Raw genomic sequence first — 25,612 nt, 5'->3', positions numbered from 1 at the left:
CAAAAGTGAAAATCTATAATAGTGTCATGGGAAATAGTTAGATAAATATTAAGTGTGTATTTTAATTGATATGTAGAATTTGAGCGGAAAAAAAACTGGATTTTCGTGAACCCAACGCAACAGTTTAGATTCTCCATTGATCACTTGTAAGGTGATCATAAGTATTACTCCCCCTATTCCAATTTATGTGGCACTTTTCGTTTTACGAGAGTCAAACAGTTTAAATTTGATCAAAAATTTCTGCATGGAGTGCTCTTCAATTTTTTGAAATGAAATTTATATATTTGTAAACTATGTAAAAAGTACTAGAAGTTACAATAATTGATAATTCAAAATGTTTAAAAGATCTATGAAAAACCTACAATCAAAGATAGACTTGTTTGAATCTCGAAATTCGAAAAGTGTCACATAAAATGGGACGGAGGGTGTAATAAACATTAACTATAATAACTTGATGAAAATGATAACTAATTAACGTGTTATTATAGGTCAAATAATACTGATATGTGAAAATGTTTTTAACTGTTTGTTTATAATAACTTAATTCCAATTAAAAAATGAATCTTTTTTTTAAAAAGTTCATTTTCGTTTTAACTTTTTCCCCTAATTATTAATTTTCCCTTTAAAATTGTGGGTACGTGACTACTTTTTCTTTACAGAAAATGTGAGTAATTTAGCAGTTTGAGAAGAAGATAACTAAATAAGTAAATGATTTTTTAGAAGAAAAAGGAAATGGAACAGAACCCTTGATGGTTATAGCTATGGGTGGCCGCAAGTGACTGGTAAATATCCTTTCGTAAATATGGCATTCGAGTCATGGATATGACATCACTTTGTGAATACAAATTAGTCAAACCTTAAAGCGGATATCGAATAGCATGAAAATAAAATAAAAAAGTGTAGATGGGTGGTTGTAAGTATCTATCAAAAATTGAGTGCTTTTAGGGTTATGAAAATGGCATAGACATTTGGAAGTGTCAATTTTTTCTAATAAGAGAGGACCAGAAAGCAAAAATAAGTTTGGTTTTACCACGAAAATAACATTCAATAATCACTTTTTACATTAATTGAAATACAGTTAATGTTATGAAAATTTAAATTTCTCACATAACATAAACACAATAACAACACACTTAATTAAAAGCTACACAAAAATTGTACATTGATAAAATTTAAACATGCATCACGTACGAGTGCACAATTCAATGTGTGTGTGACTAAAGCGCCATCTCAAGAAATTGTGTCATCCCTTCTCTCTTCTTCTCTTATCGTGGATTATACTCATGAGCTAGCTTTAGAGGTCAAGTAAATTGTCGGAGTCGTATAAACGCGAACGCCAATATTGGAAGATGTTAGTGTGAATGTTTTCCTTTTTGTAAAAGAATGACGATGACAAAGTGAGTAGTCCTTTGGGAGATGAAGAATTTGAATATGACATAGATTTGGATCATGAATATTAGCATGGAGATGAGAGGGAACATCTATTATAAACTCTCCACTTTCATTTGTTATATTTTTGGCCCATGATGATCTCCTTACCCTACCCGGCCCACTAGTTCCGCAAAACACCGCCACAGATGCACCTGATCATCATATCAATATAGTCAAACCTTTTTATAATAACAGAACAAATGTACGGTCGATGTTGTTATAGAAAAAGTAGAAACTAACCTGGAACTGGATATGGTGTGTGACCACAAAGAAGAGTACCATGGAGGAAAACAGTAGAGAGTTTTTCTTCACCATAACCAGCTATCTTAGCCAATTCTTCTCTACTTGAAAGTTCTATTAATGGATTATTAATTGCCCAGCTTATTGGCACAATTAATAATAAGGACAATAATATCACAATACTTTCTTGGATCATGATCTTTAATATATATGATATCCTTAATTTGTGTTTCTAAATATGATCAATTAATGTATGTATATATATGGAATGAAATGAAGAGACAAATTATATGGAAAAGGTAGCTACTATATATCTCAATTATATATAGATTCTTTTAATTTAATTTGCATATAAAAGAAGTTGGAAGATTAACGGTAGGTTGGTAGCCTACTCTTATCAGCACCTATATACAGGCAGACAAGCAATATTAATTCTCTAGGGGGGCTCGTTCGTACGAAGGATAAATAATAACTAATTTCGTCATTAATTTTATAATGAGTTTATTCTATATTTGATTTAGATAAAATCCTGAGATAATTGATCTCGTGATAACTTATTCCGTAACCAGACGAATCCTATGAGTTTAACAAATATCCATCGAAATTTTACACTATATATTTAGTTAGTTTTTATCTATTATAACATGTAATATGTCTTATGAATTATAACATGTAGATATTTTTTAAATGTTATGGTAATATAGATTATTTTGATATATTAATGGTAATAGTTAATGTAACAGAAAAAAATGTAATGGAGATTTAGTGAAAGATATGAAGTCAAGCACCACCATTAATTATAGCTTTGGTCAACTATTTTATTGGGTATTGGAAGGCAAGAAAACGAAATTACAAAACAGTTGTGACTCAATCCATGACTGAATTTATTAGTTGAACGAATCACATAAAATAAAATAAATTAAATAAAACCACAATGGGAATTTTGGTGGGATTGGTTTTGACCAACTACGTACGTACGTTATTTCTTTCTTTGTTGACCAAAATTGAGTTCAATAAATACTAGTAAAACCATTTACTATAATGTATTCATTTTGAGAGTGGGGTTGGTTTTGACCAACTACCTTATTTATCTTTTCTTTTTAATTATCATAAAAAGTTTTACTAGTATTTCTTTTAGATTTTAGTTTGGATTGTTAAAAGTGAGTGAACATATTAAGTTAAGTTTCTATCTCTCATTAATAATATCTATTCAATTAACTTCTCATTATGTATGTCAAAATTCTTCATACTCCCAACAACAGAACAATTTCATAGGTATATGGACAACGATCTATTTTTTTAATATGCGAGTAATAAGATAATGAGAAAATTGTATATAATAGCAAACTATTAATTCAAATTAAATGTTATAACCACAGTTTAATTTAATTATAACCCGTAGCAAACTGTTGTCATTCGCCTCTCTCCCTGAAATTTTCGCTCGCCACTCTCCCTTTGTCGCTCGCTTGTCTCTCCCTCGCCTCTCTCACTTTATACAAACACAAATGTATAAATTGTGNTTTTGACCAACTACCTTATTTATCTTTTCTTTTTAATTATCATAAAAAGTTTTACTAGTATTTCTTTTAGATTTTAGTTTGGATTGTTAAAAGTGAGTGAACATATTAAGTTAAGTTTCTATCTCTCATTAATAATATCTATTCAATTAACTTCTCATTATGTATATATTTCAATTCTATCAATGAAAGTTGTGTCAAAATTCTTCATACTCCCAACAACAGAACATGCAATTTCATAGGAATATGGACAACGATCTATTTTTTTAATATGCGAGTAATAAGATAATACGTATTAAGGGAAAATAGTTGAAGAACGAAATAGGAAGAAAAATAACTCAGGGAGAAGTAGTGACTGCATTATAATCAAATCATTTACACAACACAAAAAGCTATCGATCAGTTCCTTCAAAATTACATTAATAATGTAATGTGCGGACTTGTTTGAACTTGAAACACTAAAACTAATTATGTAAAAACCATTGATTCATTCTTATGCCTATTTGAAAACAGGACATCCTTGTACTATAATCCCAGGAGCTGTTGGACAAGTTGCTAAGGGACAATGATCCAACTCTGTTCCCCACCATTTCAAGTTTTTCCCCTCATTTTGCAACGCGAAAAACAGTAAAACACCCATAAAAGCTGTTCCAGCATCCAACGCAGCTGACAGAACGTAGTTGTATTTCTTCCACCACTCTTTTCTGTATTTGAACACGAAATAGTTGAATATCATACCTGTTATAAGCCAGCTAGCGATATTTGTTGGTGTGGCTGGTGGCATTCCCGCAAAACCATATGATATAACAGGTATGTTGATCAATGGGATCCATTTCTTTTCCGGGAAGATTTTGCTTAGCACCCAAATAGGCACCGGTAGCAATGCACCTATCAGGAATAACCATACCAAATTCCTATATAATCCTCCAGGACCAAATAACCGTTCTGGTCCAATTAGACCCCATATGACAGATGCATCAAATGTCACTCGGAATTTAGGACACGTCCATGGGCTGTCCGGATGAAGAGCCTCAACGTCACAAATGTTATCGATGCTTCCTAGCATCCACCATGCTACAGCAAGGTTGATTGTACCAGCAACCAGTGTTCCCACGAGCTGGAACATGGGAAATAAATTGGGAACTATGACATCTTTGCAAATAGTTCCACTAGTGAAAAACGGAGAAAGTAGTTACTAACCTGAGCTGTGTACATGCATCGTGGCGGAATTTTCATGTAGTGACCAAGTTTGAGATCCGCTAAAAAGGAGAGAGCATGAACAGTACTTGTCCGGCCATAGATTTTGAAAAGCAAGTTGGCGATTGGTTTTCCTGGAAGGATATAACCAATTATGAACTGTGCAATTATATCATATCCGGGTTGCTGCAATGCAATATAAATTGTTATGTCACTGAATCGAACTTTAATTATAAGGTCAAAATCGAGGCAAAGGTTATTTAATAGCACTTGAGCAATTAGGAAAATAGAATTAAGGCTTCACCTGATTGGTAGTCGCTTGAATGACTCCTATAGGGAGAGTAACAACAAAAGCAAGACCAAATGCAAACAACAAGCCCCACCACGGCAGCTGCACGTCTTCTTTCCACACAAAACACATCAGAAGTGATAGGGCTATGCTACCTACCAATAATGCAAGGAACCACCACTGAGGGACTTGCTTGTAACTCTTCATCAATTTTGCATGTATATCCATTTTGACATTCTTTACAGCTGATCTACTTTGCTTCCAAATATCACTATCCGAGTTGAAATGAAACAGATTGTCAGTTCAAGAAGACAGGTGACTACTATCAGTTGAGTGACCTTCTTAGAAATCAACTTGTTATTTCTCTCTTTAAGAAACAATGCCATTTAAATTGCTTTACATAACTCTAGTCATCAAACTTCAACAATTCTCATTTCATTTTCAAGAATAAGCGACAAGTTCTAAGAAATTTAAAATGACAAGATACAAGCATATAACACTTTATGAGAGGCTAACCTGCCATGAAATAGTGCAACATGTGTGAGGGTTGCTGTAAACCTTGCAAATCCCGATCCGATTGAGAGGGCAAACAAAGGACTGAGGTAGAGCTTGCTGTACTTTTCATAAGCAGCAATGTTGAGATCAAATTGTGGAGTCAAGATTTTAGTGGTATCGTATTTGTGCCCACTAGCTGTGAACAACTGATTTGAAAAGATAGGAAACTTTTGAGCATCAAAAGTGTTGTACTTCCAGTAACATAGAGGAATAATGATGTATATGAACATGATAAATCCAACGGCAACATTTAGAATCGAGGACCATGGTGTTACTAGTGGACTGCCATGATAAGCTGATATGCCTGCCCAATCAAGGGTAAAAGCACCCACACCGAGGCCATGATATCCCGAGCCAATTTGTTGAGCTGTGATACTATGTGGGTATGCCCAACAGACCCACGAGAAGAAGGTCAAAATTGGGAATAGATAGCCTGGGAGAGCGTAGTATGCAAAGCTTGCAGCCATAAATACAAGGAAAAACTTCATCCTTGTCAAGCTTCTTGTTTTTGGTTCCTTTTCGTGAAGTGCCCTGTTGTAAGAAAGTCACAAATGTAAAATATGAAAACACGAACAACAACGATGATAATTAAATTGTGGAATTTGGTCACTTCTTTCTTAATTTTGTTGCATTTGGAAAAGCACAAAAATGTATTTAGACAAATGGGCAGCCATAGCATAGTTACAAAAGAGATCAGGTGAACCTGAATAGAGAAACTTGAGCAAGGTTTGATGGCCACCACATATCCACAGGGTCAACAAGGTATCTCCTCAACATTCCTGCCCATCCATACCCCAATATCTGTACAAAATTCATAACTATCAGAAATCAATTATTTCCAAATTTGCGGAAAATGTTCTCCTATAAACATTTTTGTCCATAAAATTACTCCAATGTTTGGTTATCTTAGATTGTGGAAAATGTTTTCTTCAAACGAAAAAAACTCCATCAAAATGGAAAAATGACTTTCTTGTTTGTTTGTGACTGTCACGTAACATTACAAATATCAAATTTTTACTTCAACTAACCATCAGACACTTTCATCAACCTCTTATGCTCAGAAGTATCACAAATACTGTCATCTTCATATTAATATATGTTGAATACATTTATACCCAACCAAATACATGAAAATTACCCAAAAAATTGTCCCAAGTGTAAAAGTTTTCTCTATACCAAATGCATGAAACATAAATTACAATAACAAATATTGGAACTTGAAGACAAAGATATTAGAGCCTGTTTTTTCATACAAAGTTTGGAAAAGTGATTTTAACCATTTTTTTAAGTGAATCTTTTTTCTTCCACTAACAAAATTTCAACCTTTTTTTAAGTCAAATGCATGTCCAAATACACCTTGATATCCAAATATCTCAACTTTTTTTGAATAGTACTTTTTGTTCCCTCAAATATCACCGTTTTTATGTCCAAACGCCTACTTGCACTATAGTTTCAAACAGTGTGCTTAACTTCAACGCTTTCTCCTTGTCTTTTTGTTTTGTTTTCTAGTGACCAACTCAAACTCAAATCAAACACTTACAACAACACATCCTGTATACTTTCACAAAATGAGATCTGATCTGAGCAGGATAGAGTGAGTGTTACCTCAAACTCAAATCAAACACTTGAAGGTTATGTCCAACCCCCTTTTAATTTCTTCATATTTTAAATCAACATATATCTAGTAAAAATACTGGACCATTCAAGACACAAAATTCAATGAAAACTTGAGAGGTTGAAAAAAAGATAGTACCTGAGTAGTCAAGACAATAATAAGAGAACAGAGGAAACTGACACTCTGGTTATAATAAGCCCTCATAACAGTAATAGCTCCAATTGAATAAGCATCACCACCTCCAATGGAAACTCCACAATTCGCCATAACAGTAATAACCACATGCTCTTTAATATTAAAAGGTCCTGGATTCAAACTAAACGAACCCCATCTCCCAAATAAAGCAAAATTCTTCTTCGGAAGTGTAGCAGCCATGAATTTCCCAATTGGAAGAACAGCAATTTGCATTAAAATAGCTGAAATTGTTAATGGCTGAGTTCTGTAAATGAAGAAAGTGTTTAGAAAAATCAAGATAGTGCAAGACGAGAGCCCCAGAAACCATGCCCGGAATGTCATTACCGGTAAACTTGGGTCATCCGTTTCCGAGACTACTAAAGCTACCTCTTCCACCGGACATCTGTCATCGTCCGAGGAGGACGGTGTGTCTCCATTAAGCTTACCGCCACCGTCCGCGGTGGAGAGCGGTGGTGGTTGGACGGAGTTTTTTAAGGACATTGGAAGTGTGAATTTTGAAAGACTCAGCTAATACTCTCTACTTTGATGTCGTTATATAAGCCTGTAGGGAAGACAAAGTTAGTTACAGTATGTATTATTACTAAAATACCCTTTATCTATATGTAACTAAATGGCGGGATCAGAATTTTCACCAAAAATATAATACTCAAAACAACAGTACTATTGGAGAATCAATATTCACCTTGTTCCATTGTCATTTTGTAATCCGCTTCCCCCACCGCAAGTTTCAAAAAAAAGACAAGGTATTTGATGTAATATATTTATTTATATATAGACATACTCAAAGACGTTCGTTTGGACATAGATTTTTTGTAAGAAAAAACAAACATAAACATTGTTTAGAATTTATGACCAAATCGTTAGTGCAATTTTTTTCTAATAGTTACGTAATCTTTATTGAAGTAAATCTTATTTACATTGAACTCGAGAAATTAGATTGGTAAGTTGTTGCTTTCGTTGTAATTTTTTCAAAATACTCGTCTCCTAAAGTTAAAAATGACCATTGACTCAAGTCTTTGAAAGGACAAATTAAATGAATTCAATTATTTACGACAAGTATATGAATATGTTCTTGGAAGCTTGTGAGTTGTGACCTTAATGTCTTTATCTTGGAACAACATTTATAAAAGATGAAATATTATATTATAAGATATTATTATTTGGGAGAATGTTTTATGGGTTCAACAATAATTTAGGCCTCTAGAATCTGTTTGCATACGTATGGGACACAAAAAGTAATCATACTTAATTATAAACTTCTTTCTAATCCCCCACGCTAGCTCAATTATACTATAATCAAATCAGATAATTAAATACAACTTCAATCTATTTAATCAGAATAAGATAGATTTTTTTCATGTTATTTTGTCTTAAAATCCAACTAATTCAAATTAATAACAAAAAATATATTATCTATCAAGATTTTTTCTATATTTAAGACTCAAAATTTTAAATGAAGGAAAAAATTGAAATGAAGAGTAAGTAACATACCTATATGAGCCAAGAACTATTTCTTCTTCTTTTATTTAATTAAAAAAAAAATTAATTTTGACTTTGGAAGAAAAAGTGATGTGCATTTTCAATGGTATATATTTATAATAAAAAAAAAAAGTGGACCAATAAAAATGGGGAAAAGTGGGGCTTGGGTGAGCATGTGATTCTCACGTGCCATATGGTACTGACACACTCTTTACCCATTCTGACAAAAAAGCTACTACGTTGTACACGTGGTTCTTCATTTGGGACCCACTAACCGTTCCACGTAGGAATGTGAGCCTAGGTGTAAACTAACGGAGAAATGAACGGCGTTAATGGTTTCATTGGAGTTTATTTACGAACAGAGTTTTCAACGTTGGGTTGACCGTTAATTATGACACGTGTAAAGGGTAGCATGTGTGCTGCCCACAGAAAGACATAGGAAATCAACGTTAAAATTAACTTCACTTAAATGTTCGCCACGTAAGAGTAAATTTATGAAAATGGTGCTCCACTATGTATTTTTTGTTAATTGAATGGACTACAAGTGTTTGATAAATTGAAAAATGAAAAAGAATTGTCATTAGCCTACCATTTTACTAACTTAGAATTTCTTGTTTGAACTTTAGAATAAATAAAAACTCATGTTCATGTATGGTGATTATCATAAGCAATAACAAAATCATAATTTTTAGTAACGTCAATTTTTTTTAAATACACTAAGAAGCTAGGAGAATTCAATACATATATATGGCTCCGCCACGGATCATAGATGCAGTAAAAAGAACAATACTTAACGAATTCTTGGTGTAAGTTTGAAAATTGAAATGAACCTATAATATTAAGTATGGTTTCGAAGGAATTCATAACTTTTATTTGGATTATGAAATCTATTAAATATATATAGATATTTATTGTGACTCAGTAATTAGTTAACTAGCTAGTTATTTTATAATTCAAACAGTTAAAATTTAGACTTTTGCTTATTTTAAATTAGCTAGGACGCAGAATACTATTGTACAATTTTTTTGTTATGCGCTTATGAAGGTTACATTCATTCAAAAGTGAAAATACTTTTCGAACCGATAATTATCTTTTGTAGGTCATTAACTTGCTCGGTTTATCATCGAACAAGTGGTAGTACATGAATATTCACATATATATATATATAGCCCATCAATTATGCTTTTTTTGTATGATCTTAGACCCTTACTCGCTCTCCGTTGACAAACTTAATTGGTAAAGAAACTCTTAGATTTTTGGGGCATTAGATTCTCAATCACTATACAAAAAGATAACAATAGTACTTAAAAGCAAGGAATTGGTCCCATAGTGTATTGAGTTGACAATATAGTAGCCAGAGATCAATAAGGAGGATAATATGATGAATATGATCTGTTCATCGTTAACTAAGTCTCAATTTGAATTGTACGTATGAAATAAATTCTATCAATATATGTTTTCCTCTTAAATGACCCTACGTGGAGTACTAAATTTAAATTAGGTTAGACTCCAATACGAGAAAAAATAACACAAGTAGGGGTTAGTGATGTGGAAGAGTATATATTAAGACAGGAAGATGGCTAGGGACCTATCGTTTGAAATTTAGTGGTGGGACTAAAACTTATTCACTAGACATCGTAGCGTTGATTTTTCTGCACTCCCACTGTTACTTGCACATATGTGTACACGTATGTCTCCTCTACTTTATTTTTGGTGTTCAATATTTATTTTGTGATTTCGATTAACTTATGACAAAGTAATATTCATTTGAAAAGAAAATGTATAGTATTTTTTAATTCACANCGTAGCGTTGATTTTTCTGCACTCCCACTGTTACTTGCACATATGTGTACACGTATGTCTCCTCTACTTTATTTTTGGTGTTCAATATTTATTTTGTGATTTCGATTAACTTATGACAAAGTAATATTCATTTGAAAAGAAAATATATAGTAATATTTTTTAATTCACAAAATGTTAAATTAGGTCTTAGGCCTAACTCACACCCCAAAAGCTAGCTCAAAGGGAGAAGGATTTCCCAAGCTATATAAGGAGTTCACCCATCTCATTAACTACCGATGTGGGACTATTGTCATTCTTTAACATCCCATCTCACGCCCAGTGCATCTTAGCATCTGGTGTGTGGGCAATTTTGATTTTGGGGGCCCCAACATCGGGTGAGACGGACCCTGCTCTGATACCATGTTAAATTAAGTCTTAGGCCTAACTCACACCCCAAAAGCTAACTCAAAGGGAGGAGGATTGCTCAAGCCTTATAAGGAGTCCACCTATCTCATTAACCACTAATGTGGGACTTTTGTCATTCTTTAACACAAAACTCGAATTATTACAAAGATATTTTATCGCATACAAATAGTTAGTGTGGTACGTAACCATGATTAATCGTGATGGTGTCACCAAATCTTCAACCCATTTACACGACAAGTTCTAATTTCATTTTGAATTACTTAAAATATATTCTAAACCATCTTTAAAATTCAAAATCACTAACTAATTCAATTTAATTCAGTTTTAGTAATATCTTATGCGCGTGTACACTTTTTATGTCTTATCAAATACCATCATATAATAACGCAACAAATCAAAGGCATGCAGATATAAAGAATCATAAGTTACAAATTCACGTAAACTCATTAAATTTTCTCCAAAACTATGTATATTAATCAGACATACAATATTGATCTTTTAGTGTAAACTGTAATTTTCACTAAAAAAAGGAAGAAAGAATTTTGTAAATAGAAGAGTAGGAAAGCTCATGAATTGGATAAACAGCTGGAAGAATTGGAATTTTGTTTGGAAAAAACTCCTTGTAGTCTTGTGATAGAAAATGACGCAACAATTTAATTCTTTACTACTTTTTTGGCTTCAACTCCGTGACATCACAGTAATAACGTATTGAAGTTCCGATTAAATTTGAATTGTTGTCAGGTCCATTTGAAGGTGACACTTTCAATAAAATTTTCTCCATATTCAAAGCTCGAATTCGATAGTTCTGATTATACCTGTATCTCAAAAATTACTATCTATCTATAATGTAAATTTCATTTTGGATCCACCACTACTTCAAAAGTATATAATATAATGTACCCATATATTTTTAGCATATATGAGAAAGTGGCGGTCCAGAATATAATATGTTTGTTGCCTTCACACATGTGTTTGAAGGAAATGTAAGGGAATTAATTCATTAGCATTTTCTCAAAATTTAACCATCTATTCTACTGCCATAAATCTAGAATAATAATGAGTGACAAAAAATAACCAAGAACCTTCTTTAAATGGCAACCAAAACAAGGGTGTAGTTTAGTGCTCAATGAACTGAAAAGAACTATATGATTTCAAGTTAAATTTTAACGGAGATCGACAAACAAAAACTAAGTGAGCGATATTTTCACACAATGCTCGAATGTTGTAAATAAAATTAATTACCTGATATTGTTAGTAATTAGTATATACTTGACTAATAACTTTTTGGACAATCAAGCTTATATATATATGGAACAAGGAGCTAGGGCATATATCTTTTTAAAATTCTTTCTTTCCCTTGCCTTAACTTGAAGTGGAGATACATATGTATTTGGAACTAATGTGGAGTTGTGGGCACATGCAAGTTTCAAAGGGAAACTTAGAGAATTTTGACAAAATTGTGTCACTTTATAAAATATTTTTCTTGTATTCAAAGTATAATGAGTCGAGCTAGGGTTAGTCTATTTCCTCTTTATGAGGGAACCTTTGAAAATGAGAGAGAAGACAAGTTGAACTGAGAAGAATGTGTTGTGTCTACTTGGAAATAGCTAGAGGACCACAAACCCAACATGTATATATGTATATATATATAACTTATAAGAGCCAACAGAGTATATAAAGGCATAAAGATTGAAAATGAGAAAATTTTGTGTTGAGTTATTCAATCCACAAATTAAAATGAGTGAGCTATATATCTAGGTGAGACCAAAAGTGCTCACAAAATTAAAGTGGATATAATGTGTAAAAAAATCCATGTAGTAATGATGACATAGTTTACTTCACCTTGTTTTTTTAATGTCATGAGCAGCCTCTTGCATCGGTTGTCAGTCTCAAATTTGAATATAGTAAGGGAATTGTCGAAAGTTGATAAAAAACAATCTATATATTTATTCAGATAAAGCTATATATATCTTATTCTCTTCAGTCTTCAGATCTCATTTATGAAATTACATTACATTTATTGTTGTGGTTGTAATAATGAATATTATTTACAACAACATTAATAGTAAAAAAGGGATCTGCAAGCTGCAGGGACAAAGGGAAATGTTGCAAGTTGGAAAGAGCAATTTTGGAATCTTAAAAAAGGTAGTAATCATCTTTTTATTTTAAGTAGGAAAAAGGTGAATAACTTTTACCACAAAAATTTAGAACAAAACAAAAAGCATCTTAAAAAAAAAAAGAGAATATTTATCCCATTTAATTATGCTACACGGTATGTAGCATTTGGCTAGCAAAAGAATCCAAGTGTGTGTATATATAAATGCACAATAATTAATATTCCCCAATTTGACACCAACTAATCAATGACAAGAACCACAAAAATAGCCAAAAAAATATATGTTTCAAAAAACTTTTATGAGTGGAAATGCTAATAATCCAAGAACTGGTCTGACCCAATTTATGGAACTTAAAATATATGAATTTGATCAAATAGATATTTTAAGATAAATTTTAAAATTTATAAGTAAACAGGCAAATGCTAGGAAAGTACTTGTAATAATAACTCGACTTTTCCTGTTATACTAACTTACAAAAAGAAAAAAACATTTTGTTAGGCATTGACTATAATATGTGGACATTACTATAACTTTAGCAACAACTTGACTGTGGAAAAAAATGAAGTGATAAAGGACTATATCAAAAGGGTCGTGGTACTTTTCAAGTGCAATAATGAAGTTGGAAGGGGAATGCATGCAATGAGAAGAATTTGGTGGAAAAAATATGAAAAAGAATACAAAATATTTAAGACTTGAAACAATGTACGAAATGTATATTAAAAAGTTTATTACGCAAATAACTATGGATATGACAAACCTTTGAATTTTCAACTTAAATATAAACCGTGGAAAAATTTCTATTGGATAAACAAGACCAATTGTAGCTAAGACTAGTTACAAATTAAACTTGTTTGATAATTCGACATGTATTTATAGACCGAAAAAAAATTCTTAATCATCAATTGTTCACGTTTATTATACGTAACAATATAATAATTATTAGAGTATATATTGAAAATTGGTGAAGTAAAATTGAATTGGCCTGAAAAATAAGTTACATTAGAGAGCAAGCATGAGGATTGTCATCACTGAAAAATTGAGGAGAATAATTAGCATAGTACTCCATGTTGTTGTAGTTGTAATTTTGAGCCAAATTATAATTCTTTATAATTGTATCTTCTTCTTCTTCTTTTTGCTTCTCTTCTTCTTCTTTTTTCTCTTGAATAATATTATTTACAACTGAAACTTGTTTTCCGCTTCTCTTATACACATCATTAACTAGCTTTTCTGGGTCGATATTGACACCTTTTACAATTACTTGACTTTTTTCAACATCTGTCGTAACACATTCTACACCTGCATGTATCACATTATCAAACTAAAGTTGTCACAAACTAATGTATGCACAAAATTAATATACAAGAAGGATGGTCGTGTATATATAGAGGCAAAGCTAAGATGTTAAAGTTTATGATGAATTCTGAATAAATTATTTATACGATACCTTTTATTTTGCGGATTTTCTTATGCAGAACTTGAGCACAAGCATCACAATGCATTTGAACGTTCAACACAAGTGTTACTTCTGGAGGAGGCTGTTATGTATATGTATGTATCACACTTCCATGTTAATTAATTCATCTAATCAATTAAACATAGTTATCAAGAAGATGAAAATATATGTAGGCAGGAGTATATGTAGTACATACAAATGATCATTAATAAATACATATATTAATTGCACTGGTGGCATACATCCCATTTGTCTAAAATGTAGGCCCAAAACATCTCAACAACAATTGAAACATGAATTCTACTTAATTGTTCTCCAATTAAACCAACCCAAAGTTACACTATTAATTTGGTGGAGTTAATATCTCATATGGTCACTCAACCATGTACTCTTCTCTCAAAAGTCACTCAACTTTCAATTTTAACTCAAAAGTCACTCAACTATGCACTTCTCTATCAGAAAGTAACCTAACTTTGAATTTTTACTCAAAAGTCACTCAACTATCCACTCTTCTCTCAGAAAGTCACTCAATCTATTTAATTGTTTTTTTAATTAAAATTTGTTTATATTAATTGTTTATATAACAAACCAAAATTTTAAAATATAAAAAATACCATTTAAATCATTTAATAACCCGTTCCACTTGACCCGACCCACTAAAAATATAATATTAACCCATTTTATGACTCTTTCTCCTCCTCCCGTGCGTTTTTTTTCCTGGTTCTCCATTTAAACCATTTTATGACTATTTGTTACTTAGAGATAACAAATAGTCACCACATTGCCTTCATGTCTGACCGACAAAAAGTGAGACATCCAAATTCTTTCATTTTTCTAATTTGCTATTTTTTTTCCCATTATGTATTTAACAATTTAAAATCAATGTTATAGGGATTGATTGGAGCTGTTAAGGAGTTGTTTCCAGAAGCAGAACATAGAAATTGTGTTGAGTTAAAAAAAACGCAATTCTTTATTGTGTTGAGTTAAAAAAAAAACATCAATGGAGAGCCAGGAAAAAAAAACGCACGGGAGGAGGAGATAGAGTCATAAAATGGGTCAATATTATATTTTTAGCGGGTTGGGTCAAATGGAGGGTCATTAAATGATTTAAATGATATTTTTTATTTTTTAAAATTTTGGTTTGTTATATAAATAATTAATATCAGAAATTCTTAATAAAAAAATAATTAAATAGATTGAGTGACTTTTTGAGAGAAGAGTGGATAGTTGTGTGACTTTTGAGTTAAAATTCAAAGTTACGTGACTTTCTGAGAGAGAAGTGCATAGTTGAGTGACTTTTAAGTTAAAATTGAAATTGAGTGACTTTCTGAGAGAAAAATGCATAGTTGAATGACCATTTGAGATTATATAATGTGTCTTGGCCCGATCCGTAGGGGATTCACACCATTGAAAGTATATTTGTTCTTTACATGATGTATACTGATCATATTCTTTTTGCGTACGTGCACACGCAAACACGTAACTAATATTTCTCGAACCCTTTACTTATATTGTCGTATTTATATAATAGATCTTCCAAAAATACATAATGTACTACTAGAAAATTCAATAAAAATTCCGATATATATATATTTAAAGAATTCGAACAACATAACATTCCATGTATAACACATTGAATGTCGGTTTGACTCGTGAATTCTCCTAGCTCCCATAAACTTTAATTCTTGAATTCTTCGACTCCACGGTCCCTTTCTAGATTCATATAGGATGCAGTTAAATGTACCCAGTAGGTACCCCAAAATACCCTCTTGCTACAAAATAAAACATTGTCCATCCTAGCTACATTATACTAATTTTTTTATTTGTTACCATGTATAGCCTATTTCGTTTTTTAATAAGATGATAAATTTAGATAGTCAACCAACTAAGTTACAAACCTGAAGCAATAGAGTCACAATCTTGATTAAATATTAATCAAATTTGAACATGCATGAGATTTCCAAGTTCATATGACTCGATCTTGATTGGTCAGCTAAATTCAAGAAATAATATATAGTCTACCGAAAATTAAATGGTTATAGAAAAGAACACAAAATAAATCAATGTGCAAGTAACAAATTAATGAGGCAAGAGATAATTAAATCACAAGTCATGTGCTTAATCTTAATTTAATTAACTAATTAATAGTAAGTAAATTAAAATAAATTACCTCATCTTTTTTCTCTTGTTTGGACTCTTCTTCTTTCTTAATTTCTTCTTCCTTTGTATTTTCTTCAAATGGCTTTGTCATATGTGAAATAAGTTCAACTTTTCTACCACTTTTCCTTTCCACCCTTTCACACACTTTAAGTGGATCTACATTTTTGCCTTTCACCACCACCCTACTCTCCTTGTAATCCATCGTCACTTCCTCTACTCCTGCGCTTCATTTAAAAGATAATTACAAATAACGCTACTATATATTTAATAAGTATGTTTTTTTACTATTGATGCATATAACTCAAATCGTAATAAACTATACCAAAAAACAACATCGATGTACTATTTAACACATAAAGTTGATGTCTTTGGTTTATTGATGGTTTTAATAATGTGTTACTTGTGAGTAAATTAATTCTTGAATTGGAAACGTGCAAGGGATAAGGGAAATCAAATAGTTTAATAAATTAATGTCTAGTTCCAAATTAACAAAAATCTTTAACAATCAAATAATTAAAAAAATTGGAAAAATTAGAGAGAAATAAGACCTTGAAAGTCTTTCAAGGCTCTAGCAACTTTTCTAGCACAACCTTCACAATGCATATCAACTTTTAGCACCATCTCTTGAGCCTCTTCTTCTTCCTTTTTCTCCTAATAAATAAAAACAAAAACAAGAAAACCATTAGAGTACCTACATACATATTCATGGGCGGAGTTACAAGCTTGTCTATGAATTTGATAAAATTTTGTAATATCGACTATATATGATCATGTATTTAATTTGTACGTAAGAAACTAATTTATTTAGAACCCAATAAGCTCTCTTTTTCTTGAATTTAGAACTAAAATCTTAACTCTTGTCATTTTACTTACATAAGAGGCAATTCATAATTTGAAATTTATGAATTCCTACATCAACCTCAAGTTAATATATAAATAATATTAGAATTTACAATCAATTTTGTTTGTAGATATGTATTTGATAAGATTTTTTTATATATATATATACACATGGAATCTAGATAATATTCTCATTATAAAGTACTCATATGTTGTACTCAAGATTCGCCTCGGCCTATACATTGAAATATACAACAACAATAACAATATATAACCAATATAATTTACAAGGTGGGGTTTGGAATTAAAGGGTAGAAAGCACATATATTTCTACCCTTACAACCATATAACAGTACATAGATTGTTTTCAGTAGACCTTCGACTCAAGAATATAAGTTTTGTTAAAGAGTAGAAACTTACCTCCCCCATCTTTATACAATGCTTATTTTTGAATGAATGTTTTCAAACTTTTTTTGCACTTCAAAATTCTAGTTTTTGATGAGTCTGTGGGGGAAAAACATTTAAGTTGAGAGGTGGAGAGAAGCTGACAACAGCAAAATCTGACGTGGAATTTCTTAAATTACATTTTACTTTCTCCGATCCAAATTATTCGTCATGTTTCTTCTTCTTTTTTTAGGGTTAAACTATATTACCAATTAAAAAGTTATTTTTTTTGTCATATGGATATGAGAAGAACTGCAATATATAATGTTATTATATCTATAGTTATTGAATATTAAAATATCAAATTGATTTGATTTAATTTAACTATAAATATTAGTCAAATTAACTCTAGAAAACGAAACGAAACGTAACAAGATGACACAATGGTCCAATTTGCTGATTCAGCATCCTATTATTTGTCCTAGCTGTCCACTATTGATCATTAATTTACGTTACTTTTTCCCTTTTAATCTCCCATTCAATTATTTTTCTTTTTAATACTCACTACTTTTAATTCCCATCTTTGTTTAAAATGGATTAGCTTTTTAGCACGCGCTTTACGTATGTACTTCATATTAATGCGTATATAATTTTATGAAAGCTACATATATTCGAAAATGATGCATTTTTATTTTTATTTTTATTTTTATTTTTGGAATACATAATAGTTACTATAAAACATAAATAAATCAAATAATAAGATTAGACTAATTTAAACGTAAAATGTGCAATTTTTATAATTCAACAGTTAACTTACACCAATTGACAAAACAATTTGTCTTTCACTTATTGTCTCTAATATTTTGTTCTCCAAAAAGCCCAATTCAAAGTCTATGTTAACCATGATAATAATTGTGAAAGAATATTTGAGAACCCAAAGAGGCCGAAGAAATTAGTACACATTAGATATGACAAAGGAAGAATACTTTTTGGATATAGAAAATCTCTAAATTATTAGATGAATGTACCAAATGTCCCTTTTTTCAATTCCCTAAATATGAAAATGAGTGAAAAGAACTAGAAAAGGAAACAAAATACAAATGAAAATCCAAATCAATGACTTAGAGGATGATCATCATCAATCAAAGTTAGAGAAAATAATAAAGGCATAAGAGATTCTTTATCTTCATTTACAATTTGAATAAAGAAAAGTGATAAGAGATTCGTATCATTATTACATTTTTGTATTATTAACTCTCTTTATCTTCATTTACAATTTGAATAAAGAAAAGTGATAAGAGATTCGTATCATTATTACATTTTTGTACTATTGTTTACTAGTTAGTAACCATAAAGTCTCATAGTACTTAAACCTCACCAAAGAATAAATATTAAGTGATTTTTTAAAATAAAAATTGTTCAAGCTTTGATAGACAAAGTTATCAGATATTTGTATTGATAATGATAAGAGATAGATTGCACTCGTAGAAGTAATAGAGATGCATGCAAGATTAAAATATATTTTTTTAGTGTTAAATTTCATGTCAAGTCAAAATAAGATAAACAAATTGAAACAGACTACATAAAATCATTTTCTGTATGTGTGATGGGCATTGATGAAGTGACATGTGTGGTGATAAAATGTTGTTATCTCCATGGTTATCTGGTCTTTGGTACAATCAAACAAGTCCTTGCTATTTTTTTGTGCATAATTCAAAATCTTTTTTTATTTTTGGAAAAGAGAATTTTGAAGGTGATTGATTTCTCAATCTTTTGTCTTGTTGTAAGCAACTTGTTGCCTCTATATGGTTAACATTCACCACTATCATTACATTGCTCACCATTGTGCTTTTTCACTCAAAGACAATATATATATAAATACAAATTTTCCGTCAATTGATTTTGTAGTCTTTTATCAAATTATTTCAATTTTTACATTTTTTGAGAAAATTGTATAAAATAACAAACTATTCATTCAAATTGAATGCTATAATCACAGTTTACTTTAATTGTAACTCGTAGCAAACTGTTGCCATTTCGCCTCTCTCCCTGAATTTCTCGCTTGCCACTCTCGTTTCTCGCTGGGCAGCCTCTCCTCTCCTCTCCTCTCTCACTTTATACAAACACAAATGTATAAAATGTGTTTGTGTTTGTATAAAGCGAGAGAAAATTGTATATATACATATATTTTTGTTCCCCTCTCCCATATCTCGCTCACCACTAGATCTTGCTCGCCACTCTCACTCGCCTCTCTCACTTTATACAAACACAAATGTATAAATTGTGTTTGTGTTTGTGTAAAGCGAGAGAAAATTGTATATACAAATACAAATATATATATTTTCGTCCTATACACTTATGATTATACAAATATAGATCTTCCCCTACCCAGTTTTCTTTTGTGTTTCTCTCTTTCTCGCTTTACAAACACATATTATACAATTGATTCTTTTGTATATGTATACCGAAACAGATTATACAATTGCTTCTTTTGTATATGTATAGCGAAATATACATATTAATAGCCATAACAAACATAAAGTTTGCTATGGAGTGCAATTATGCAAACTATAACTATAGCATACAAATATGGTTTTTATTTTTGCTATATGTGAAAGTTGTTCTTTTATTTTTTGGTTAGAAATTTTTATATTTATAAATTATATGTAAGGGATCTTTGAATAATTATAAGTCATTTGAATAATTAATAATTCTAAATATTAAAGAATTATTAGGCATACTTCACTAACATATATATTATTATTACTTATACTTTCAAAATATTACGTATCTTACCACTAATTAAGAGTTTATTTTACGTATCTTACACTTAGATATATGTATTTTGCTACCAGATACACAAAAGTAAGAAGAGAGGCAGCGAGATTGAGGAGGAAGGCGAGCGAGATTCATAATATGTATCCAGATATATGGGAGATTGGCGAGCGAGATGGGAGAGAGACGATCGAGATTTGCTATGTATCCAGATACATACGAATCCACTTGGATATAATGTATCTAGAACAAATCACACCTAAATTTGACCCATGTATCCGAGATTCATGTATCTGGACATATCCGGAGTCACCAAAATTTGATAAAATACGTAATATTACATACTAAAGTATATCTAAGTAATTAACTTCTAAACCAATGGAATTTATATGCTATATGGATAACATTCTCATTATGGGCTTTTGTGTACGAATGTGGTACGAACTCTTGATTTTATGGGCCAATTTAATAGAACAAAATAGCCCAACTTTATGATTGGGCCATGGGAATTCACTTCCAAAATGAAATACTTAATGGACATCCTCAACAAGTTACTTGCTTTTGATTTAGATGTGTTACGTAATTTTGGGAGACATTATTTTTGGTATTTTACTTTACGAAGAATCATTTCAATCATGCCAAGAATAACAACAATTTCTGAATATTAGTGGTTAGAATAATATATTTAGATTTCATTGTTCTTCTTTATCGTCGATTCATTTGGATAAGATTGCATGAGAATAAAGTATCAAATGAGGTGTATATAGAGACATCATTATCAAAGTAAACATGTTTGAACTTCAAGAGATCACATGTCGAACTTGTGGTGTTTCAATAAGGTTTCAAAATGTTTGATATTAGATTTTTATGCAAACTTTCAGAACCTTCAATAAATTAAATTCATTACATAATTCATACTTTAACGTGATAATTATTCTCTTTTGATTTTCGTATTCAATTAAACATCATCGTATAAATCGAAATAATTTAGACAACAAAGTTATTAAGCCGTTCCTCACTTTGGATTTATGGATTTTGAGTTTGGTCCCTCACTACCCACCTTGACATTAAACTTCTACCTAAAATTCACACATTTTTTTAGTACTAATGATGCTGACCTTTAACTTTTCTATATCATCGCTTTTAATTATTAAGACCTATTATTATTAAATATTAATTTGAGATTGACGTAGGAAGAAGATAAACTTTAAATCTTGAATTTGTTTCTGAAAATTGTTTGTTTTTTTCCCTAAACTATCAAACTTTAATAGTCAACGAATTGAGTCGAAAAGCATGAGTTATAATGGAGATTAAAAAAAACTAGGTAATTTTTTTCCATATGCCCAAGCCCGAGTGAACAGACTTATCTAGTGCATGTGTTGATAAGAGATAACATATACCTCCTAAAATTAATCGAGATGCATGCAAATTAACTGACACACCGCAACTATCACATCCACTTAAAACTTTTGTAATTAGTCCATTCTTTTTTGTGTCAACTATGTTTAATTATCTTCAATTACACTCTGTATAAAAGAAGAAGTGGAAAAGATTTATGATTACAAATTAGGTGAAGTTTAATGACAAATTAAAGGTTGAATGCTACATATATAGAGTTAGGCTTAGGCACCATGTGGGGGCAGTGCACCAATATTATTTAATTCTATTGAACTCAAAAGGTATCTCCCTTATTAATGATAAAATGTGAAGATTCTTTTTTTTCCCTTGCTAATATTCCAATTTAATATGTTGCAATTGATTAATTGCCATTCATTTTATCGTGTTGTTATGCTTATCATCATAAAATTTACCTGTAATTGATTATGTATATCTAGAAAAAACAGTTAAAAATTAAATAATATGTGTTTGGTATTAATATTGACCGTTTCCTCTATCTTTAATCAGAGGTCTTGAGTTTAAATTCTTCTAAAAATTTAAAAATCTTGTTGAAAGGGTTATCCCACAAATAAAATTTGATCGACTTTAACATAAATATCGAATATCGAATAAGAAATCAAAAGAGAATATATTTGCTTGGTATGAAAGGGAAGGTGAAATGTGACCATCAAAGGCAGTACATGCAAATTGAGAGTATATATATAGTCAGCAATTCTAGTGGCTTCCAATTTAGATGATATCAAGAATTTTAACTTTCATTTAATTTTTAAGATGTTTTCCTACTTTATTCCTTCTTCTTTTTTTCTTCATAAGACTTTTTGATGTTTCATTCATACTAGTATATATTTTCATTAAAGCTACACTCTTTTCACTCCACACAAAATCCATTTTCTTCAAGTATCAACCATGGGGGGTGGAAAGGTATGAATTCACTAATTTTCTATATTCGAAAAAGATTCTGATCGATCTATCTATAGCTATATGACGTTTGATCAAGAATTTAATACATATGATTGATTATATAATCACACTTATATAGATTCTGAATTTTTGTTCTCCTATTGTATCTTTTCACTTCCACAAATACAAAATAATTTAGTTCATTCTTGCATAATATTGTTCACAAATCTTTCTATAAGAGCTTTGATTAATTGTGTGCTTACAATTACTTTAATTTATTGTTTAATTATCAGACCACTATCATGGTACTCAAGGTTGATCTTCAATGTTCAAGCTGCTACAAAAAGGTCAAAAATATTCTCTGTAAATTCCCTCGTAAGTTTCTTTTTTCTTGAATTTTTCAATATTATTATAACATGAATAAGAATTAATTTGATTTTTTCCCCTTTTTTTTGTGGTTTCAATTTTTTTTTTGGGAATAGAAATTAGAGACCAAGTATATGATGAGAAGTGCAATACAGTCACAATCACTGTGGTTTGTTGTAATCCTGAAAAACTTCGTGACAAATTGTGTAGTAAAGGATGTGGTGTAATCAAGAGCATTGCAATCAAAGACCCTCCAAAGCCCAAACCTCCCGAAAAACCCAAAGAGCCCGAACCTAAGACACCTGAAAAGCCAAAAGAAGTTGAGAAGCCTAAGCCCAAAGAGCCCGAAAAGCCCAAAGAGCCCGAAAAGCCCAAAGAAGTTCCTAAACCTAAACCAGTTACTCCACCACCAGCACCAGAGCCCGTAATGCCAATTCAAGAATACCTACAACCGCCACACGGATATTGTTGTGGACAATGCTACGAAGGCCAAATGGGGGGCCCATGTTATCAAGGGTATGGAAGACCGGTCCCTCCGCCCCCGAGACATTGTTGTGGAGAATGCTACGAAGGCCAAACCGGGGGCCCATGTTATCAAGGGTATGGAAGACCAGTCCCTCCGCCCCCGGGACATTGTTGTGGGCAATGTTACGAAGGCCAAACCGGGGGCCCATGTTATCAAGGGTATGGAAGACCAGTCCCTCCGCCCCCATGTTACGATAACTATGGGCCTGGGCCTAGGCCTGTGCCTTATGGCTATGGTACGGGCTGTAATGTAAGCAGATGTGATCAGTACTTTAATGATGAAAATGCTAATGGTTGCTCAATTATTTAAGGTGGCCCAATTGTTATGGTTCAATGTCTGGGCTCATCAATGTGGGCTTCTATTAATGTGGTGGTACAATTGTGATGGTATACAATATGGGTTATTATTTAGCTGATGGCATATATCCTAAATGGTCTACAATTGTTTCAAACTATTCGTGATCCTCATTCCCAACAAAAGAAATATTTCGCGATGAAACAAGAATCATGCCGAAAAGATGTTGAACGTGCATTCGGAGTTTTGCAATCATGTTTTGCAATTATTGCAGGACTGTCACGTTTTTGGAGAAAGGAAGTGCTACATGATATAATGACTACATGTATTATACTGCACAACATGATAATTGAGGATGAACGTGATCTCAATGCACCAATTCAAGATGCCGTAGAGGCTCCAACTCCAACTATAGAAATGGTGATAGATGAAAATCTCTGGTTTGAACAATTTTTAGCTAGACATAAAAAAATTAAGGACAAAAATGCTCATTTTGAACTCCGTAATGCATTAATAGAGCATTTATGCGAGCAACGTAATAATTTTGAAAATTGAGTGTTTATGTAATTGTATGTCACTTTTAATTGAATTTGTCCCCTAATTTATGTATTATATTATATTTTCTTGCAATTTATGTTATTTAAAAATTTAGAATAAAAAATAATTTTATATCACATTAAAAATTATATAAAGTAATTATTTGGGAAAAAAGAAATAAAGGATTTATATTATGAAATAAGAAAATAAGAATGAAATAGAAATAATAATATAGTATTGAGGAGAGAGAAAAAGATTCATTTTTAAAGAGTAAAATAGAAAATTGGGTTGGAGTTGGTTGTCTGAAAAAATATAGAACTCTATATTTGGAGAGTAAAATAGAGGATTGGGTTGGAGATGCCCTAAGGGATGTGGAGCAATCAAAAGCATTGAAATCAAAGACCCTCCAAAGCCCAAACCTCCCGAAGAGCCCAAAAAGCCCAAACAACCCGAAAAGCCTAAAGAGCCCGTAAAACCTAAGGTTGTCGTCATTGAAAAGCCCAAGGAGCTTGAGAAGCCTAAGGTTCTGTTCAGTCTTCGAATTTCATTTATGAAATTATACTAAATTTATTATTATAGTCGTAATAATTAGTATTATAAACAACATTAGTAGTAAAAAAGGGATCAGCAAGCAGGGACAAAGGGAAATGTTGCAAGTTGGAAAGAGCAATTTTGTGTATAACTTTTACCACAAAAATTTAGAACAAAACAAAAAGCATCTTAAAAAAAAGAGAGAGCATATTTTTCCCATTTAATTATGCTACACGGTATGTAGCATTTGGCTAGCAAAAGAATCCAAGTGTGTGTAAATATATATGCACAATAATTAATATTCCCCAATTTGACACCAACTAATCAATGGCAAGAACCACAAAAATAACCAAAAAAATATCTGTTTCAAAAAACTTTTATGAGTGGAAGTGCTAATAATCCAAAAACTGGTCTGACCCAATTTATGGAGCTTAAAATATATGAAGATCAAATTAGTTGATCAAATAGATATTTAAAGATAAATTTTAAAATTTATAACTAAACATGCAAACACTAGGAAAGTACTTGTAATAATAACTCGACTTTTCTACTTATACTAACTTACAAAAAAGAAAACATTTTGTTAGGTATTGACTATAATTCGT

At 31.3% G+C, this 25,612-nt stretch overlaps 5 protein-coding genes across 7 annotated transcripts in view; 2 read left to right on the top strand and 3 right to left on the bottom strand.

The window, feature by feature from the left end:
* Positions 1-25,612, top strand: part of LOC125844654 (40S ribosomal protein S28-like) — a 122,604-nt gene that overhangs the window by 14,323 nt on the left and 82,669 nt on the right. The gene's annotated exons all lie outside the window — the stretch shown is intronic.
* Positions 1,007-1,960, bottom strand: LOC125844652 (uncharacterized). Its single transcript, XM_049523967.1, has 2 exons — positions 1,672-1,960; positions 1,007-1,583 (listed from the first exon to the last, which is right to left on the bottom strand). Exons 1-2 carry the CDS (start codon positions 1,865-1,867, stop codon positions 1,282-1,284), a joined length of 498 nt encoding a protein of 165 aa, XP_049379924.1. The 5' UTR covers positions 1,868-1,960; the 3' UTR covers positions 1,007-1,281.
* LOC125844635 (oligopeptide transporter 3) lies at positions 3,527-7,551 on the bottom strand. Its single transcript, XM_049523947.1, has 6 exons — positions 6,983-7,551; positions 5,933-6,030; positions 5,191-5,760; positions 4,690-4,945; positions 4,389-4,571; positions 3,527-4,305 (listed from the first exon to the last, which is right to left on the bottom strand). Exons 1-6 carry the CDS (start codon positions 7,517-7,519, stop codon positions 3,688-3,690), a joined length of 2,262 nt encoding a protein of 753 aa, XP_049379904.1. The 5' UTR covers positions 7,520-7,551; the 3' UTR covers positions 3,527-3,687.
* On the bottom strand, positions 13,708-17,805 carry LOC125844645 (heavy metal-associated isoprenylated plant protein 7-like). The gene is made up of 5 exons (XM_049523960.1): positions 17,717-17,805; positions 17,005-17,107; positions 16,467-16,675; positions 14,288-14,378; positions 13,708-14,139 (listed from the first exon to the last, which is right to left on the bottom strand). Exons 1-5 carry the CDS (start codon positions 17,723-17,725, stop codon positions 13,838-13,840), a joined length of 714 nt encoding a protein of 237 aa, XP_049379917.1. The 5' UTR covers positions 17,726-17,805; the 3' UTR covers positions 13,708-13,837.
* LOC125844643 (pollen-specific leucine-rich repeat extensin-like protein 1) overlaps positions 22,623-25,612 on the top strand; it is a 29,828-nt gene continuing 26,838 nt past the window's right edge. For 2 of the 3 annotated variants that reach the window (XM_049523957.1, XM_049523958.1), the window contains exons 1-3: positions 22,633-22,774; positions 23,047-23,128; positions 23,236-23,955. In XM_049523957.1, coding sequence (XP_049379914.1) covers positions 22,760-22,774; positions 23,047-23,128; positions 23,236-23,954 — 816 coding nt within the window. In that variant the 5' untranslated portion in view covers positions 22,633-22,759 and the 3' untranslated portion in view covers position 23,955. Of the gene's footprint in view, positions 22,775-23,046; positions 23,129-23,235; positions 23,956-25,612 lie in introns of all 3 variants that reach the window. The other variant, XM_049523956.1, reaches the window with a different exon arrangement.

The sequence above is a fragment of the Solanum stenotomum genome, chromosome 11, assembly GCF_019186545.1.
Source record: "Solanum stenotomum isolate F172 chromosome 11, ASM1918654v1, whole genome shotgun sequence".
Classification (NCBI taxonomy): Eukaryota; Viridiplantae; Streptophyta; class Magnoliopsida; order Solanales; family Solanaceae; genus Solanum; species Solanum stenotomum.
Note: the sequence above shows the minus strand (reverse complement) of the source record. Positions and strands in the feature narration are given on the sequence as shown.